The sequence below is a fragment of the Photinus pyralis genome, unplaced genomic scaffold (genome assembly GCF_008802855.1).
Source record: "Photinus pyralis isolate 1611_PpyrPB1 unplaced genomic scaffold, Ppyr1.3 Ppyr1.4_LG8, whole genome shotgun sequence".
Taxonomy (NCBI): domain Eukaryota; kingdom Metazoa; phylum Arthropoda; class Insecta; order Coleoptera; family Lampyridae; genus Photinus; species Photinus pyralis.
Genome location: NW_022170819.1, coordinates 18,766,014 through 18,786,079, shown reverse-complemented (window position 1 = coordinate 18,786,079; position 20,066 = coordinate 18,766,014). Strand labels below are relative to the sequence as shown.

At 36.4% G+C, this 20,066-nt stretch overlaps 2 protein-coding genes across 3 annotated transcripts in view; one reads left to right on the top strand and one right to left on the bottom strand.

Moving 5' to 3' along the window:
* Nucleotides 1-20,066, top strand: part of LOC116178196 (voltage-dependent T-type calcium channel subunit alpha-1G) — a 361,671-nt gene that overhangs the window by 295,500 nt on the left and 46,105 nt on the right. Inside the window, exons 1-2 of one of the 2 annotated variants that reach the window (XM_031497629.1) lie at nt 2,910-2,989; nt 8,119-8,290. In XM_031497629.1, coding sequence (XP_031353489.1) covers nt 8,121-8,290 — 170 coding nt within the window. In that variant the 5' untranslated portion in view covers nt 2,910-2,989; nt 8,119-8,120. Of the gene's footprint in view, nt 1-2,909; nt 2,990-8,118; nt 8,291-20,066 lie in introns of those variants that run through there. The other variant, XM_031497627.1, reaches the window with a different exon arrangement.
* Nucleotides 13,078-14,218, bottom strand: LOC116178200 (trypsin-like). The gene is made up of 4 exons (XM_031497633.1): nt 14,093-14,218; nt 13,757-14,042; nt 13,505-13,710; nt 13,078-13,454 (listed from the first exon to the last, which is right to left on the bottom strand). The coding sequence occupies exons 1-4, from the start codon at nt 14,136-14,138 to the stop codon at nt 13,165-13,167; spliced, it is 828 nt and encodes a 275-aa protein (XP_031353493.1). The 5' UTR covers nt 14,139-14,218; the 3' UTR covers nt 13,078-13,164.

Here is a 20,066-nt window from a genome sequence, read left to right as displayed (position 1 = left end):
TGTACATTCTGGCTCACTATTAACATGGTTCACTCTCTTGGCGCTTCCGACTCATCAGAATCTCTTGACTCTTTTGATCCCTGTGATGGATTTGGACCTCTTAACCACTACCTCAGTTGGCAATACATATACCTTTTAACACTCTTTTTGTTATTTCATCGATGGGCTTGATGCTTTATATTATCCTTGCGCTTGACCTTTTTGTCTATCGTTTTGGCTCTTTTGTTTCTTTTCATTTTTTGGCTGTTTTCACTTTGGCTCGTTTGAGTTTTTGTATATCTTTGTCACACTATTCACACTTTGCATTCTCTTCACTCTCTTCAATCTCAATTCTTTTCCGACTCGCCTGAATCTCCTGACTCTCTTATTTTTTTACTCCATAGACGTTATTGATTATTTTGACTCTCAACTCTTGTTCAATTAATTATTTCATCGTCTTGGCTCCCTAGACTACTTTTTCTAGTTTTATTAACTTTTATTGACTCCGGATCTATTGATCCTATTTCTATCCATTGTAGAACTTATGTATTCCTTTCCCCGCCCTACTGCATTCATCCTTGCCTTCCTTTCCCTCTTTTTTTCTCCTTGATCAATCCTGTCCCGCTCTCCTAGTCATTATCTCTCAGTTGCTTCTTTTTCTTCTGTTTAAATTCTTCTTTCATTCTATAGACCCTACTTATTTTTATTGACTATATTAGCTCTGCGTTATTGATCTATCCTTGAACTGAAGAACTCCTCCCCGTGTACTTCTTTCACCCCCTTCTTCCCCGCTTTCTTCGTGTGTCCATCCAGGATTGTTATCCTCGGTCTCGTCTCCATACCTCTATTGGATTTCCCTTCTTTTTCCTTTGTTTCCATTTTCTGTATAATCGTCTTCATTCAGTTCTTTTTCCTTTCCATTTTCCTATTTATTTCCTGCTTTGTTTCGTTCGTTCTACCTGTCTACGTTCCTATATCAGATGAAATGAAAATTCCGTCCTTTTTTCTAATCAAATAGTTTACATTTCTGTCTTGTTTTCTTGTATGGTTATTTCATTTTCTCCTTTGTCACCTCCAAACCTCCTTGAATTCCAGATTTTCTCCTCTGATGTTGGAACTGGCGTATTTTTCCCTCTTTCTTTCTTCTTCTCTATCTTTCTCAATCCATACCCGTTCTTTCTGTTCTCACCATTTGTTTTCGCTATTCATCCTAGTTGAAAAGCTTTCTTTCGTCAGAGCTTTTTCTTCTGCCTCACAAATTTCCGACTACAATTTCTTTAATCAAACAATTTCTTGGCAAGTGGTGAAGACTGTCCTATACTCAGCCTCAGTAAAACTGAATAGGGATATGGTGAATACTTCCACTTTGATAATTGACATTTCCAACAAATTGTGTGAGTAATTTTCTGTCATAATTTCAAGACTGGAACATTAATAATAATAATAAATGCCTTTATTGCCCACACTCAATAACTATCGAAACAAACACCTAATTAATTAATTAATTCCCAAAAGGACCCTAATAATCATGAATCGCTGTTTCTGTTCCAACATTTTGTTTTGCAAATTTCAGAAGAGTTGCAGCATCCAGCCGATCTTGTTGGCTTTAAAAATTATGCAAAGATTCGTCGCGACAGTCTGCCATTAAATGCAGGGCAATTAGCAAATGTTACAGGTCGTATCGTGTTTATCTAAAGTTAGTGAAAACGCGCGTCTTTTCTTTATGGTTGGGCTGTCACGTCCCTAATTTGTTATGTTTTGTATCTTTCACTTTGGGGAAATAGTCGGTAGATAGTGATTACTCCATTTTCTTAAGAGCTTCTTTTTTCTCGTAAATGAAACTCAACGTTCAATGTCTTATTTTTCTTAATCTTTCCCGATTCTTAACATTGATTTTCCATTCGCATTTCTTTATTAGTTTGAACAAAGGAATTTGTCTATTTTATAAATTCTGCTTACTTTGCGTATACATACCCAATCACCGTTCGTTTCGGTTAGTCAGCAACCGAATCAATATATGAAATGGGATTAGGACAATATTTTGACTCAGATACGTCGATGGAAGATCAACAAAAAAAACCTTAATTGGTTATATCTGATTAAAAGTGGGAGAAAGAACGAAGAGAAGCGAGGCTCTTAAAAATTAGAGCAACTTGTGCAATAAGAAGCCATTGTTGTATTATGCTCGACTTTATCTCGGGCATCTTACACAATCGTAAGTAAAGATCAGTTGACTGAATGAAAATATTTTCCGCATCTCTTTATGTGCACTCGGACTGAGCTTTTTATTATGTAAGACAATAGACGCTCATTAGTCTGATACGGATCTCGCCACTTTCAGGCCGTAAGGGATAAGGACGAGAAATTCCAGCGCTAATTTTTCTGGTAAACATGACGTTCACGTACTGCTCGCTCATCAAGTAGAATCTGAGGATCTTTCTGTGCTCGAAACTATGAAGCTTGCCTATGAGTAGCTGGCACGGATTTATCGTTTTATTTTTCTTCGGACTTTGGAAATTGGAAATGGAATAAATTCAATCGAGTACGTCTGGAAAAAGACGCGATTGGATTCCTTTAATCTAAGGGTTGTTAGCGGGGACAGCTTTCGATTAAAGACTTTATCTTTCTGCTAGAGGTACAGATTACGTGTATCTTTTCTTAATGCGACTTGGAATTGATTCAATAATGGCTCGAAAGGCAAATTTACGATTACATCCACGATTTGTTTGACATCTATTGGTATTTGCTTATCTTCAATAAGCGTAATTCACCTTGAATACCTGCTCGACCCCTTATGAAAGAGTCATACTTTCTTATCAACGCGTGAAGCGTAAACAATTCTTCATTATATCGTTGCTTTCACACGGGCAAGTTGGTTATTTTAATGCGGAGGGTTTACGTAGTGTTAATCGAAAATTCATATACGGTCTAGCGCGTCAATTCAGGTGATAAAATGGATCAGCGAGCAATTGTTGGAGGGAAGGTTTCCCAAAGCAAAAAATTGAAAACTGTAAGTTAAGGGAAATTTGAATTATTCTCTACAGGTTGCATTTTTAACTAATCTCATTATCAAGGGTAACGATCTGGTTAATTCATTGGAGAAAGTTCAATCATGACTTGGAAACTAATCTAAAAGGACTAATCTTATAACCTTGTCTGTCGAAAGTGGTATTGGCTGTGTAGTGTGTACGTGTTAAGGGTCAGAATTGTATTACAGAAATTCCAATTACCAAAACAAACACGGTTTTTGAATAAGCCACCAGTCCACAAATTTTTGTTAGCTACATCATCCCCATAGGTACATATGTATCTTACGCAATTGTTTTCCCAGAAACTGCAAGTATTGACTGTTTTACCGACGTTTCCTGATGGTCTGGGCCATTTTGAGAGTCTCCCAACACTTTTAAGCTAATTAGAAAGAGTCTTTCTAAAATATCATACTCAAAAATCTAAGTAAAGGCTTGATTTCATCCTCTTTTTCATTACACAAGAACGCACATCTGGGACTTTTGGGGTGCTTGTGAACGAGTGTTTTTTTTGTACCATTAACTAGACAATTTTCTTTGACAATACTTGTTGCAGGCAGGGCCGGATTTAATTCTTGTGCGCCCTTAATTACCGCCCGTAATTAACTCATGGGTAGGTACTTTTGTGAGAAATATTGAATAATCTGTAAACTTCGGGGTCCCTTATAAAAATGAAAGACCTGATGAAAGAGAACACAAAAGACTATAGAATAGCGAAATAAAAATAGTGGTAGTTCCATTTGAAAAAAAAATATTTATAGCACTTTGTATTCAGAAATCTTACCATTTCATTGTAAACACCCTGTATCACTAAATCTAACTTTCTCATTATCAAAGTGTTGCCTTTTACTCGGATTAATATTATTGTTCAAATTTTATTTACTTCAAAAAATGTCGCTACGATTCATCAAAGTGAGTGAGTTTTGCTATGGCAAATTAGTCGGAAAAAAATTAATAAGATCGCAACAACTAAAAATACACAACGTTCTATTTAAAAAAATCATTATTTATTTACATTGTACATTTAAAAATAATATCTATATACGCACAACCATCTATAGTTTGACAACGTGCGCCCCTTGAAACGATGCGCCCCTAGACTTGGGCTTCATTTATTTATTGATTTTATTTATTGTCCCTCTCTTGTTCTGGGCCCTCAACAGGCTTTCGCCCAATTACAGAGTGGCCCGCGTAATGCTTTTTAGAGATGCCCCTGCAGAAGGTCTTAAGTTGTCTATACCAGCGATTCTCAACCTGGGGGTCGCGCGTAGATTTTTGAGGGCCATTTAGGATTTTTGAAGAGGGGGACTGGGGAGTTGAGGGGGTGGGGAGTTGTCACTCATAATGTCATTCTGGTTCACCCTCGATACCCCCGAAACAGTTTTTTCGCGATTTTCAATATCTTCTTTAGTTTGGAAAATATGACCGACTGCATAGTTTTAAAATGGACATTACATAACTGTTGTATGTATTCAACTCACTAACAATAAATAAAAAATATTTAGTTTAGCTTGTAGTTCATTTAACTGGGTTCCTCAATGGCATTAACAATAGGATTAAGTACTAGGGGGTCGCGGTCATCAGACCCAGAAAATAGGGGGTCGCGATTACAAAAAGGTTGAGAATCGCTGGTCTATACTACTCCGGTCTTTACCTTACGAATTAGGCTTTTTGGGCCTAGTGCGCCTTAATCGGTAACGGTAGCTGTCGAGGGGACTTAGATCACTTTGAATTTTCATTCTCTTTCTCGTTAAATTTTTTTAATCGTTTTATAGTATGTTTTTCGGGGCATATTTACCCGTGTAGCCGCAGTAGAATAGCACTCTCAGAGGACACTGATGTGTGTCGTAGGGGTGAGACAGAGTAGGCGCTGACGATTTTACCAATTATCACTTATTTCCCGATTTGTGACAAATTTAGACAATTTTGAACCAGCGGGCCAGTCCGATAGCTACTTTCCAGCTTTGGCGCCACGTGTTACGAGGGATTTTGAATTTTCGCGACATTTAAGGTTTTTGGTTATTTGAAGAATAGGCCACCACGAATGATGAAAATCGTAGGCTAAAAAGCTCTAAATAGTTTATTTTCAAAAAAAATTAGTTAACGGCTCAAACCAGGTTTTTCATGCAGGTGAAATAATTAGAAACTGAGGAAAAATAATTAAATCAGCTCAATTTTTCGGCAGACGAAATCTCGGAGGTTGAAAGGGGTGGAAAGTGGTGTTTTGCAAAAAAAATGAACAACTTTTGTATCTTCACTATTTTCACATAACCTCAAATTTTCCGAAAAAACTGTTTTTTTCGTTTTCTATTCTTATTTTTGCGAAAAATAATCGGGAGGTTTGAAATTTGCAGCAAACATAGCTTGTTTTATGATAAAAATGAGGCAAAAATGAGCCCCTAAATTTGAGCCGTTCCCGAGATTTCAGGATTTTCGAAAAAAAAACTCTCTTTTTCAAAGGGATGAAAAATCTATTTTTTTCATCGTACAGAGTTGCGCCAGGTAGTAAAATGTCTGTAAGGACTTATATTTTAATAATCAAAAATAATAAATATTTATTTATAGAAAAATTCCAAGAAAATCGCCAAAAACTGGGGAAACAGTTTCAAGATTATACATGGTTTTTATCGTGATAAATAGAGAAGAGAGAAGACAGACTTCGAAAAAATCTTTATTAGCGCGAATCCAACACTTTGATTTAGTTGTAAAAAAAAGCTATTTATGCTGTCAAAAACCGTATACAGGGTGGTGCACGGTAAGTAGAAACATAGGGATTTAACATGGGAAATTAGTTTTGTACAACATCCTGCCCTCCTGTAAATTTTACGGAAAAAACTGTAGTTCAACTGAGTTCAAAGTTGTTTAGAATTAAAAGGTGCATTCAAAACTGTTTTTACATGTTTTATTATGCTTTTGGTATCCCCGCAAATTTAAATATGTTTCAACATTTCCGTTATTAGTAGCAATAGCCATGATTTTGTTGTTGTTTTATGAATTGCTACTAATAACAGAAATGTTGAAATTTATTTTTAAATTTGCGGGTATACCAAAAGCTTAATAAAACATGTAAAAACAGTTTTGTATGCACCTTTTAATTCTGAACAATTTTAAACTCTATAGTTTTTTCTGTAAAATGTACAGGTGGGCTGGGTATTGCATAAAAGTAATTTTCCATATTAAATCCCTATGTTCCTACTTACCGTGCACCACCCGGTATGTCATAAAACTGTTTTTCCACATTCTGGCAATTTTCTCGAAATTTTCTGTTAGAATAATATGTTTTATTTTTGCTTTTTACGAAAATTTTGCTACCCCGCGCAGCTATGTACGACGAAAGAAAATCCATTTTTCATCCCCTTGAAAAAGAGGTGGTTTCTTCGAAAATCGTGAATATCTCTGAAACAGCTCAACTTTATGGGCCCAAAAAATTCCCTCCTTTTTATCACAAAATAAGCTATGCTTCCTCTACATTTCAGACCCTTACGATTTTTTTCCGGAAAAATAAAAGTAGAAAACGAAACAGTTTTTCTCATTTTTCTCGAAAAATTTGAGGTTATGGCGAAATAGTGCAGATACAAAAGTTGTATATGTTTTTATTCTCGATAACTTTTAAATTGAACATTTTCGCCTAAAATAATACTTTGGCACAAATTGCAAAATACCACTTTCCACCCCATTCAACTCCCGGGATTTCGCTCGCAAAAAAATTCAGCTGTTTTAATTATTTTTCCCCAATTTCCAATCATTTCACCTGCATGAAAAGCCCGGTTTTGTTAAAAAATATTATATAGCCTGGACAAATACAAACAAGTCGTCAACCTTGCGTTGGTTGCGCCTGCATATAGTAGCTGTAACGTAAGTTGATAGGAATGAGTATTTGCGATTGGTGGAAAAGAGACGCTAGTTGTCACTGTTGCGGTGGTTACGTTTTCAAGCTCGCATGGCAATGTACAAAAAGTAGAGAGAGAGAGATGAGCAGCGACGGATTTAGAGTACAGGTCTTTTGCACGAATTTTAATTGCGGAAGAAGCGAAGTTATTTAAACGAAGTAAAAGTTAGGGGAAACACAGTGGCAGATTATGTATAGTCGCAAACGCGCAGTGTAACCTCAAAGATGAGCGACGGGGAAGTGCATTTCTTTTAATTTACATTGGATAATTTGCAACCTCGTACTCATGACATTTCAATGTGAGCTGTTTCTACTAAACACGGAACATAGTGCAGATAAATTCATAAAACCAAAAACAGTTTAGAAAAATTCGGTAAGTTCAATATTTCGAATTTATAAAATTAGAAAGGTAAAATGAACAAATTACATAGATTCCTAAGGTCAAAAATCTAGGAGCTCGCAAAAATACAACTGATCAAAAAATAAAAAAATTTTTATCCTTAATGACGAAATCTCTGGGAAATTTGTGAGATATCCGTTATATGGTACAGAGAGTCTTTTCGCATATAAGTTGGTTAAACCTCTGTTCTTGAAACAAAATTTCTGTACATTTCTAAACTTATGATTCCCGGTCAACAGGGTTCAATTTTTTAACGACACTTTGAATCGGTCGCTGTTAATAAAAGGGAAAAACTATCGGGTCACCCCAACGATTAACACGCAAGAATCTCTCTTACTGGTCGCCTTGAACCTCAAAACGCGAATTTCTCTTGTCTAAATTTTCAACCAATCCCGAAAGGCTGTTGATTATCTCAAAAAAACAAAACGGCCAGCATTTTCCACGATAGCTTTAGCTCAGTTTATTCATAAATATAAAGTTATATCCCTGTTAAAACGGATGTAATCCTATCCCTACGGTCGCTATGTAAACGTCATTACCCTATTAAAGAATAGAAGCTCATTGAAAATCACTGCGTAAGAATGACATGTTTCATTGATTCCAATCATCCAAATAAATTCTTAATATTATCCTGACAAAAATTTGTTTAGGAAAAAACACTTCAGAACCTTGAGGACGTTTCTGTACCTGCGTATTAGATCCTGCTAAATTTGCTAGTGTATATCTTAAAACGAGCATTGTAATATAATAAAAGACGAAGTTGGGGTTGGAAAATCGCAAAACTATAGTTAAATTCTAATTACTAACGCTATTTTTCTTTTCAGGTATGCGAATTTTGGTAATGTTGCTGCTCGACACATTGCCAATGTTGGGAAATGTGTTGCTGCTGTGTTTTTTCGTATTCTTCATTTTCGGTATCATCGGCGTCCAGCTCTGGCACGGAATACTCCGACAAAGGTGCTACGTACCGATGGGAAGCAATCTGTCGTGGCCCAAGTAAGATTAAAACAATTTTTCATTCCGCTTTTTATACTAACCCGATTTCGTATCAATATTTAAATGACGCAAATTTAATCACATTTATGCCGAAAGTTATTTTTGCTCATGGAGTAACTTATAGCTTATTGTGCGTTGTTTTCATCCTTTAAAGAAGAGTTTTTTTATTGTTAGCATGTTATTTTGAAAATTTCGTATTTACGCAGTTTAATTATAACCTGATGTAGTTTTAGCACTGTCTAATCATGTACCCTTTAATAATGTTTCTTTCCCAAATATTTGACAAAAAGTCACGAATCGAGCGATTAAGGGGCTCGATTTCAGGGGACTTGTCAAGAATTTTCAGGGAAAATTAGTAACCACTACACACTGCATGACCTTTCGATCATGCGACCCTTGTTTGAATGGAGCGGCTTCGCTTTTTGTTACAGAGGGCTATCAGAGGAGTACATTGTGCAAGTGCCTGTGACGTAAGATTTTGTGCCCGAAGATGCCTGCTTTTTGTGTCGTCTTCAGTTTTCACGTACCTATCGAGTTGTATCCACGCATTGAATTGCGCGAACACAACTAATTGTCGCATGTCCGGTTTAGGGGTATAATTTAACCCCCACTATTTTATCCGAAGTAGAATGAACATTTAGAGGCATGAATAGAAATCGATCAATGCTATCATCTACCTTCCTTCCATTACTCCGCTTGCATCAAATACCGAACGTACCTTCTACTTGTTGCTATTGTTTCATGCTAGCCTTGCTAAATTCGCCGGGAAGCTACCTAACAGATGCCTCAACTCGTTAAAATAGAAACGTTCAGTGTTTGACCAATATTTTTTCCTAAATGGACAGATGTGCTCTATTACTACTTTTATCTCGTCTATTTATTGTTGTTTGCGCGAAGCTGCATTAAATAAAAAAAAAAGGGAGCGTTAAAGTTGTGGCTTACGTATTCGGGATATAATCCCTCCCCACGGCGATAATAGGTGGAAGAGTTTTCACGTTTGTGGATAACAATAAATGTACCTACCCCACGGGAAAACTCCATAAGCAAGATAAATGAAATGGGTGATCGAACCGGGAGATCGTAAGTATCTTTCGGTTTTCCCTTTATTTGTTTCACCGTGAAAATTTTATGAATTTTTTACGGCGAATGTGTCCGAAAGTACCAGTCTAGTTGGCAATTTAAAGAGTAATGTAAAATACAGTCCAGCTAGACGTTTTCGGCATTTTCCTTGAGCACATATCAACTAGGATGAGACAAAGTATCAAGGTTACCTATTGATTTTTTTTGTGGAATTATATACACACTTTTAGTACTTTCTTAAGGATACCTAATAAAATGCTCTAATTGTTTTTACTTCGAATTTTATCTAGTTAGCAATGATTGCTGATGGCAACAAGCGTATCTTTTATTATTAACGAGCGACAAAAAGCGAGTTCATGATTTTGGACTTTATGTCTGTCCGTCTGTGTACATGATAGATAATTCGCGAACGGTTTCGAATTTTCCAATTCTGTTTTCAGAAACAGGTCAGATAATGGTCAAAGGACTACTGATTAAATTTTGGTCAATACTCTTTAACCGAGAGTGACCTTGCCGTTGTCTATATTGGTGCAGTTTATTTCATACGTACTAGATTTCAGTAACTTGCGCATATCTAAGATATCTAATATCTAGACGCTTGAACCGATGTAAGTTAATTATTTATTCGTATTAATTGGTTTCTACCAGAGCTGGGCAGTATTTCGATTTTGTAAATACTTTTTAGTATTCAAATACTTTGTAATTAAATACTTTTATGGAAGCAGTATTTGTATTTGTAACTCAAATACTTTCACAAATATTTAGTACTCGAATACTTCGCAAAGTATTTGGATACTTCGTAAAGTATTCGAATACTTCGCAAGGTATTTGAATACTTTGAGAAGTATTTTTCTTATTAATTTTGGTGCGTAGAATCCAATCAAAAGTTATCGACTAGAAACCAATTTCGAAAGAAAATTCAAAGGGCTGTAACTTTCGAACTAGTAGCCCAATCGTGGAACTGTTTAAAATTATGGATTCTACAGGCCACATTCTATAAGAAAATTTTTTTCCGGGTCGATCTGAAACAATTTTTTTTGGGCCTCAAAAAAAGGCAGTGTATAACCTTCCTTTTTTACCAAAAATCGACTACACCAAAATCTCTTGGGAAAACACTTTTTCTTATTAATTTTGGTGCGTAGAATCCAAAACAATTTGTACTTTTTCGATCAGACTTCTCAATCAAAAGTTATAGACTAGAAACCAATTACGAAAGAAAATTCAAAGGGCTGTAACTTTTGAACTAGTAGCCCAATCTTGGAACTGTTTGAAATTATGGATTCTACAGGCCACATTCTATAAGAAAATTTTTTTCCGGGTCGATCTGAGACAATTTTTTTTTCGGGGCTCAAAAAAAGGCAGTGTATAACCTTCCTTTTTTACCAAAAATCGACTGCACCAAAATTTCTCGGGAAAACACTTTTTCTTATTAATTTTGGTGCGTAGAATCCAAAACAATTCGTACTTTTTCGATCAGACTTCTCAATCAAAAGTTATAGACTAGAAACCAATTTCGAAAGAAAATTCAAAGTGCTGTAACTTTTGAACTAGTAGCCCAATCTTGGAACTGTTTAAAATTATGGATTCTACAGGCCACATTCTATGACATTTTTTTCCGGGTCGATTTGAGACAATTTTTTTTTTCGGGCTTCAAAAAAAGGCAGTGTATAACCTTCCCTTTTTACCAAAAATCGGCTACACCAAAATTTCTCGGGAAAACACTTTTTCTTATTAATTTTGGTGCGTAGAATCCAAAACAATTTGTACTTTTTCGATCAGACTTCTCAATCAAAAGTTATCGACTAGAAACCAATTTCGAAAGAAAATTCAAAGGGCTGTAACTTTTGAACAAGTAGCCCAATCTTGAAACTGTTTGAAATTATGGATTCTACAGGCCACATTCTATAAGAAAATTTTTTTCCGGGTCGATCTGAGACAATTTTTTTTTCGGAGCTCAAAAAAAGGCAGTGTATAAACCTTCCTTTTTTACCAAAAATCGACTACACCAAAATTTCTCGGGAAAACACTTTTTCTTATTAATTTTGGTGCGTAGAATCCAAAACAATTCGTCCTTTTTGGATCAGACTTCTCCATCAAAAGTTATAGACTAGAATCCAATTTCGAAAGAAAATTCAAAGGGCTGTAACTTTGAATTGAATTGTAGTGTATACTCAGCACAAATTACGTGCATAAATTGTGACCAATAGTGTGCCAGTCACAAGAGATTTAAGAGGATATTTATATTTATCCATTCCAGTGTGGGAGTCTGGAATAAACTGCTATCGTGCGTATTTCAGTTAGTAAAGAACGCAGTCCGTCAATAACGCGTGCATCAGCAAATTCCTTAACAACTTCACCGCGTATTGGCGCAGTGTAATAATAAAGTAAAAGAGAGGTGTGTAAAACGAAATTACAACAAAGAAGACTGTTAGTAAATCACATAATATTTTGGTTCATCATTCCTGCCGCTAAGAACAAGGCAGTCAGTGTAAAAGTTTACTAAAGAGATATCTTAAACGTCAAATCAAGTTTTAATAACAATCCAAATAAGTTGAGAATATACGCCAATACCCTTTGAAGAACAGAATTGTACTGACCAACAGAAGCATCAGAATCCGGAGACTGTATTTCCCAATCAATTGTCAAAACATCCAATCCAAAAAGCCATTGTTTAGAAATTATTTTAAGTCGGCGGATTTTAAGCATGCAAACACGGTGATTCAACTAAATTAGCCGTAAGAATTACAGATCTTCCACGTTGAACAAAAAATTAGGTTAGTCACAATTAGTAAAACTTCTATCTCCAGAGATCTATCTGATTTTCTTCTTGACTGATATATCTATGATCGTCGATCTCTCTCCCTCTTTGTAATTTTACAAGACAATTTACATTTTGGACTTTAGATCTGAATTTGTATATGGTTGATTGTTGCTGTAATTCAGCTCACTAGTAGGTATGTAATTAGAGAAGTATTTTGAAAGTTATACACAAGGTACTCAGCTAATATACAGTTCCATTCAAAAGGTGATTTAGAACCATTAATATCCTAAACCTTTCTGTCAGTGGACTATTAGTTGTGTAATACGAAATGTCTGTGATTAATCACCTATTCCTCCATTATTCATCACACACAGCATTTCAAGAAATACAAACCTCGCGCTCTATTACAATGTCGCTGTTTCGGAAACGCCCTGGGGCAAGGAAAATTTAATTCGGATCGCGTCAAAAGTTTGCTATCGGACTTGTAATTAAAATCAATATTTGTACGGGTTTAGATAGTCGCGCTCAATTCCCTGTCTGGATGGAAAAGAGAATAAATTTAATTAGGTATATTTTCCCACGTCCGCGAGGGCTTTCGTTCGATCATAAACGGCGATTAATTTGCCAGTGAAAATTGCCTGGCTAATCAAGTTTGAGAATTTTTAAAGGCTCCAATTTTCCAAATCGTTGGTCACGTAATTTCTTTTAAACCACTGCAAGCATAAATTTTTTAATTTGCCTTTGCTCGTCTTCGCTGCAAAGTGCCCGTAACTGATATTTCCGTTCTTCGAATTTTAGAGATTTACAGTCTTAATTCTGTTGACGCCACACTAGAATACATGCAATACCACAATATCGACACCTATACAATGAAACCTGCTCGATAATTAATCGGCATAAGTGAAAGTCTAAGAACTTTTCGTGTTTGTAGCAGATTATTTTTGCGTAATTTCATGTCACGTTTATTTTTATTTACTACTCTTGTTACAAAAGAATTCCTTCCCCCCCAATGTTTCCAAATATTATGTGCAACCTAATAACAAGGAGCAGAAGGTGAAACGTTGTCATTTTGCACGCGACATACGATCCACCCTATGTACCTTGACACCTTAGTGCTAACACTTGGTGAACGATTTAATCCACACGGAGACAGATTCCACGACATCACGCCTATCTGCACCGGTCTATTGGGATAATCAGGATATACCAGAGGACCGCCGCTGTCTCCTTTACACGAAGTTTCATTTCCAGCATCGTATCCAATGGTACAAATGCTTCGGATATCAACCGCTACCCCATACTGGTTAACAATTGAATTGCACTCTGGAAATGACTTGTCTATTGAACACTTCGGGGACTGTTAGTTGTGTTACCGTTCTCTCTAATTGTTCCTCCACGAGCGTACTGTAAGTGGACACTCGGCGCCGGATAACTAGACCTGAGGTACCCCCAACCTGCAATTACAGCCAATCCCTCGTACTCGCGATTTTCATAAGGGAGAGCAATCCAGTTCACATCATTTGACCAATTGAAAGGCGTCTTTACGCGAATTAAACCGATGTCGTTCGGGGAAATACCCCTAAAATGTGATTTGTAGATTAATCGACAAAAACATCTGAACATACCCGTTATAGTTGGGGTGCTTGTACTGTCTTAAAATTTGACGCGTTTGCCTATACGGTGGACTATCGTATAGTTTGAGTATACCGGCAACGATTTGAAGATCTTCCCTTGGAAGATTTAGTGCTTGATCGACGCAGTGCGCCGCCGTTAGCAACCATTCGGCGTTTAATATGCTGCAACCACAGAAATGCTCTCCTCGGTATTGATACGATGCCAAATAAGGAAATTGGCCTCTAGAAGCTGTGTATCCGTTGGAAATCTTGGGCTCAGTCGAATTTGAGGCGTTAACTAGAAACGGTGTTAGGTACCTAGTAACCGGTGGCATTAAGATAACTTACCCAATGCTAAGATGATGGAGAAAACTAGCGCTTGCAGGCACTCCATCTTAAAAAGTGATTAAAAACCAAAAATGGATCAATATCGACCTTAGTTACTACATCTAATCAGACACTTACTGTGATTTCGCTTTATCATTTCGGATAACGATTCGTATTGATGTATCATTGTGGATGTGTGACACCATCCAGTTTTTCTATTACCTTACGCGTCTAGGTCTGTACAATGCAGTCATGTCGGACTACTCATCGGGTTGATTGATTATTATAACTTCTGTAAAATTTAAATTCACTTGAGGCACCTCGAATAGGCCGTGTTAATTAATTGAAAAAGTGTGCTCCCTCAAATTCAATCATTGGTTTGAATTGCGTTCTTACAACCGCAGTGACGTACGTCTCATGGGCAAAAGTAGTGCATTTGAGCAAATCTAGAGCGCTTTTTTGAAACATTTCAAATTCATCTTATCAAACAAAAAGTAAAATAAACACGCCATCAAACCACAATAATATTGCGGATGTTGTATTTGGTATCAGTACCTAGTTAAATGGTTAAATGTGGTCGCTAATTTAGTTTTAACACAATTTCGATCATGTCCTTTGAATTCCAGGGCAATGCTGTTCTTGTGTTAGAATTATGTTTAAATGATGGCCTTATATTTTGTTTATTTGATTACGTGTTGAAAGATAAGGGACATCTGGAAATAATTGCGTTGTGTTATTGCAAAAGTTGATCTCCGGCTTTGCGATAAGAAGTTCGTTATCGTTGCGTATAAGCTAATTAATTTTGAAGATTCGCCGAAAGTAAAGACATGCAATAATTGATAGAAGTAGAGGCGCCGGCGGAGTTTCTTTCGATGTGGACGTTGACAAAATAATACAGATGGATTCAAAGAATTCAAAAAAGAGAATGCGACGAACTTGGGCTGCTCGCGCATAGCTGGTGAGCCGGAGGAATTAAAGACCAATTAGTGAAATTATTATTTTAATTAAGTATATTAATACACAAAGTATGGTAATTTATTAAGCGGTAGTCGGCGGTACAGGGGACGGACGGACGGACGGAAATCAATACAATCAATACGAAATCGAAACCAATCAATTCGATTTTTAATTAATTACTCGGCTCCTGTTCGTGCTAAAATTCCCAAACAACTGGCAATCGATTCGTTAATTAAGCGCGAACAATTTGACACCTCAAAAGGCCAAATGGAAGCTCATGAACATTACATTAATTAACTTTATGTTAATTACACGTTTTCGGCTACAAAGGCGGCTGGAGGTTATCTCATTCTTGCAGGCACGCCGCCAACTGACAAAACAACTCGCTTCGGAACTTATTCTATCCTTGCTTTAACTGATTATGGGGAACTAAAACGGCCTATAATCAATTAACGGCGCTTGAACCAAAAAATATTAATTGTCCTTCATCTTCTCCAAAACAAGGCCCTTCGGTGGTTACAAAAATAATTCCAAAATTCCAGCAGGAATGGTCGTAGGCGGACTAATTAATTACGGTACCTCCTTGTCTCCATGGCATCGCGGAAGGTTACGGTTTTTCATGTAGGCAAGCCCAAACCAATCGTTACTAAACAGGGTGGTTCTCGTAAACGGCAAACTCCACTCAGAAATTCCGGGTGCTTCGTTAAATAGAGGAAGCAGACGGGAAACGGGCTTTTTTTTGGTGGGCGCTTTTGGGTGTATGGCAGCCAACCGTTTTTTTTTTGTTGGAAAGACATTCAGCCAGGATTTTGTTAGGTGTTTTCCGTGACATATTTCAGTATTTTGTATTTTTGTGTGGATTATACTAGGCAATATGGACGCCCTCAATTTAAAGAGACTGACGATGGAATGAAAATTACTTTTCCAAATGTCGAAAACAATGCGAACACGGTCTGCAGGAATTAAACGCTTAGCGCAACAAAAGTGCTTATGCAGACAATAAAAAGTAGAACTATCAGAATCTCCAGTAACAGTAAGGCTGCCCCGCAGACATTTGGTCACTGCCAAATTACCTCTAGATTGGTTTCCGAGTGTCACCATGCACTAGAGCAAATAGCAACAAGCAATACCTTCCAGATCGTATGAGTTAAAGGGCATGCTGGAACAAAAGGCAATGAAAAAGCCTCAAAACGGACGTTTTATGACCCCGAGCCGGCCCTTCCACTTCCAGCTACAACTATAAATAACTTAATATCTCAGACACCCAAGCCCAACACAGGTCCAGGTGGATGTTAGATTGTCGCCAAACGATAGAGACTTATATCCCTGTTGACCACTTAACCTACTTTAATTTATTTATTTATTTATTTGAGTAATATAGCGATTAATTCTACTCAAAAAATTATTAAACGTCCATTATGACGCATAAAACTATGCGCGATCTAATTTGTCACCAATAATTTTCCTAAAAACGCAAGTAATCAAAATTAGTACTTTTTCACTGTATCATCGTTGGAATACGGGATTCTGGAACGCACACCAAAGACTTCGCTGTTGTAATGAATTCCAACGTCAACCAAGACAAAACGCAGGCAAATAGAAAACAATGCAGGCTAATGCAAACAAAGCCAGCTTCTTAATGATTAACGAATGAAAAAACCTTGATAGCAAAACCCAATTAATACGCTCTTTATTTCTTTATGGGTTCTGCAATATTTTAAGATTTTGTATAAAACGACAATTGGTGGGTCGCTAGGGTTGTTTCGGGTTCCACATCAGAGGTTCCCTACATGCGATAAGAGTGTATAATTGCATGAGCCCGCTGTGAATAGACTTGCTTCCTTGGAAAGTAAATGGTAGATAGAGTTAACGGTAAGGGTGAAACCCACCTTCAATCTTTTTTAATAAAAAACCACAAAGTTATTAGGGAGTGCTTACCCGACTTATGGACAGCTCCTCAATGATTAGAGACTTCCTATAATGGATTTTTGTGAGTAACCTTGTAATAAAAAATTTTGCTGTTTGCTAGCACGAATACCACCCGCACGATGCAATAGTTTAGCCATAATATAAAAAACGACAAGAATTGATAGTTGTTTGTTAGTTTGACACACTTGCGCATGTGCGATTCAGCCCAGATCTTCCTTAATACATATGTGTACCAAACTTGGTTCTAATCATTTCAACCGTTTAGCCTGAAATGAGACCACCAACAGACAGACCGACATATCGAACGACCGACATCGTTCAAGACTCGGATTCCTTGTGCTTCAAAACGTGTATTTCCGTAAAAGAAAGGGTCATTTTTAGCCCTATGCGGGTAGTAAAGATAAAGGGCTGTTTAGTACCAAATGACACATTTGACAGTTCTGATTTTCGTAGTTTGGCATTGCTCCTCAAGAGTTTTCAGTTCTCTGAGCACGTTTTCGTTGGGATCATATTATATTAAGCAAGCCTTTGAAAGTGATCATTACAAAACATTTTATTGTGAAGAGTAAGATATCTGCTAGAGAGATAGAATTTAAGTTCCGTAGAAAGGGTAGGATGGCCCCTCAAAGACACTAAAACTTGTTATAACATCATTTTTGCAATTACTATTAAAATAGGAAAATTTTTATGATATTCATAACCTTTTCTTAACCATATCCGTAAGACAAATATATTTAAGAACATTTTTCGGTGGCGTTATTGAATTCTGGATAGAGTTCAGAATCGCCCTATACAATTTACGTAACGATTCATTATAAGATTGCCCTTAATAGTATATTAAGTATGGAGAACGGTAAGGGATTTTTACCGTTCGAAGACAATTGTTTGGAGGAGGAGCGAAGCGACGACTCCAATTATTGTCTGAGAACGGTAACCCTTAACGTTCGACGTGCTTATAACATTTTTTGCGCGATCGAAATTAAAATTATGCAACCAATTATAAATATGCACTAAGAAATTAACGAGCAGAATAAATTGAAATGATCGAAGTGGTATGGTGTACATCACTAGGTAACCAGTTTATTTGTCAAAATTGAAGTTAATAATTTCATAAAAATGTGCATGTGTCTGATGTAGTTTACTAGCTTTGCACTTCCTTTATGACTTTATGAGCGTCTTGCTATAGGAAACAACAGCACTAATTGTACGTTTAATGTACCTAACAATAATTAAAGATTAAATGTAATGTAAGACTGTTGATTTTTAAAAAGGCGTCGGTAAGTATTTTTGCTGTTCTGTTTTTAGATCGGTAAGTAATTTTGACGTCGTCGTAATCATAGCAACTGGTAAATTCTACGTACTGTCATGGAAACACCCATGGTAAATAGTCAGAAATGACCGATCGCGCAAAAATAGTACATTATATATCAAGGTAGAGAAGTACAGTATTATTGCCTGAGCACCAAGATTACATCTCGAGGCGCTTGCGCCGAGGGGTGTAAGGTGCGAAGGCAATAATAGACTTCTCTACCGTGGTATATATACTATTTTTTTCACTACTAGCACTTGAAATCCTCTAAATTAACATATTATATTGATAAGAGAGTTAACGGTTGGACAGAATTGTTTGTTTCTTAATTTAACATGTCAATCAAGTACGTGGAAGTACAAGTCAAACAGGCCGTATTTTGTTCTGTCATTGAAATTTTTCAAAGACCTAATTTCGTTCGAATTTTTTCAAAATGTGATAATTTTAGGTATGTAATTTCTCTAGAAATTGCGAATGGTGGCAATTATTCGTTTTAGAGAACTTGTCTAAACGTTCATTGAGCGAAATTTCGGGTTGTGTTTTCTAAAAGTGACAGCGTGACAGTTCTCATTATTGACTACTAGTTAATAATAAAAAATTATTAACCACTTTGAACAAATGCCGAGAAAGCCTACTTTACAAGTGGAAAAAAGGTTAATAATCATGTCATCAGACGCTAGTAGTGAAAAAATTATATTATTTATTTATTAAAGGTGATGATGATCCAAGCAGGTCAAGGACCTATTTACATGAATGATACAATGCGATTTTCATAGACATATACCACTATTATACCAGACTATAGTCAATATTGGAAAAAGTTGATTTTCATTAGGATTACTGATCTTTTCACTTCTGTTTTTGGTACAATGCTAAAGTTGACCCCCTCTTTCTAAGATTTTTCCAGAACTTTGTAACGGCTTAGTTACCTTTACAGGGGTTAGAAATCTCACTTTTAGAAAACGACTCTTAATCTCTACGGCAATGGTAAAAATTTTAGTGTCAGAATTAATTTTGTGTAATGAAATATTAGTACCGCGGCTAGTTCAGTAACTTTCAATGAAACAGGGCTTTAGGTTTCTCGAAATTTAGGGAAATGTCAAAATTACCCTTATAATTTAGAGCCAGTAAAAGCACGAATTAATCGTCTTTAACACTTTTTACCAGTTACCGTGTTATTCAGAATCTATTATCACCCCGTATACACAAGAGAGGTGCGCAAATTTGATTAATAAACTTGTTTTTTATTGTAATTAGCTTTTCTAAACATAGCGCAATGTAACGTGCTGTACTTTAACCACAACGCTTTCGTGGTAACAATTTATTTAAACGCGATCACGTTGCTCCAATAATGCAACGAAACTTGTTGGCATACATATTTGCACTATATTTGCAGTTTAAAATAAATTAGCCGGCCGGTCGTTTCTTTTACCTGAAACCGTCAAGAAAATCTAAATTTCAGGGCTATTTTGACATTAGAAAGTTGATCTTTACCTGACTAGTACTGTAATATTTTTGCCTGACGCCCATTACAGTCCTAGTACATGCAAAATATCAATTAGATCATTCATTGAATAAGTTATTCAATCAACGATTGGATAATTATAATGCAGACTATGTGGATATTTTTAAATAGGTATTAATATACCGGTGCCGGTTTAGTATGCGGTCTACCAATCCAAATTGAATTTAGTATGCGGTCTACCATCTTGCTGACAGTCTACCTCAACTAATTGAATGTAGTGTGCGATCTAGTATGTTCCTAGACTATATTTAATTTTCTTTTAGGAAAATGCACTG

Excerpts from the sequence above, each read along its gene's own strand:
- LOC116178200 (XM_031497633.1), bottom strand. The coding sequence starts at position 14,138 with ATGGAGTGCCTGCAAGCGCTAGTTTTCTCCATCATCTTAGCATTGG. Across the intron at positions 13,711-13,756 it reads AAGCACCCCAACTATAACGG|GGGTATTTCCCCGAACGACA; the intron begins GTATGTTCAGAT and ends ATCACATTTTAG. Across the intron at positions 13,455-13,504 it reads AGGAACAATTAGAGAGAACG|AGTGCAATTCAATTGTTAAC; the intron begins GTAACACAACTA and ends AGTCATTTCCAG.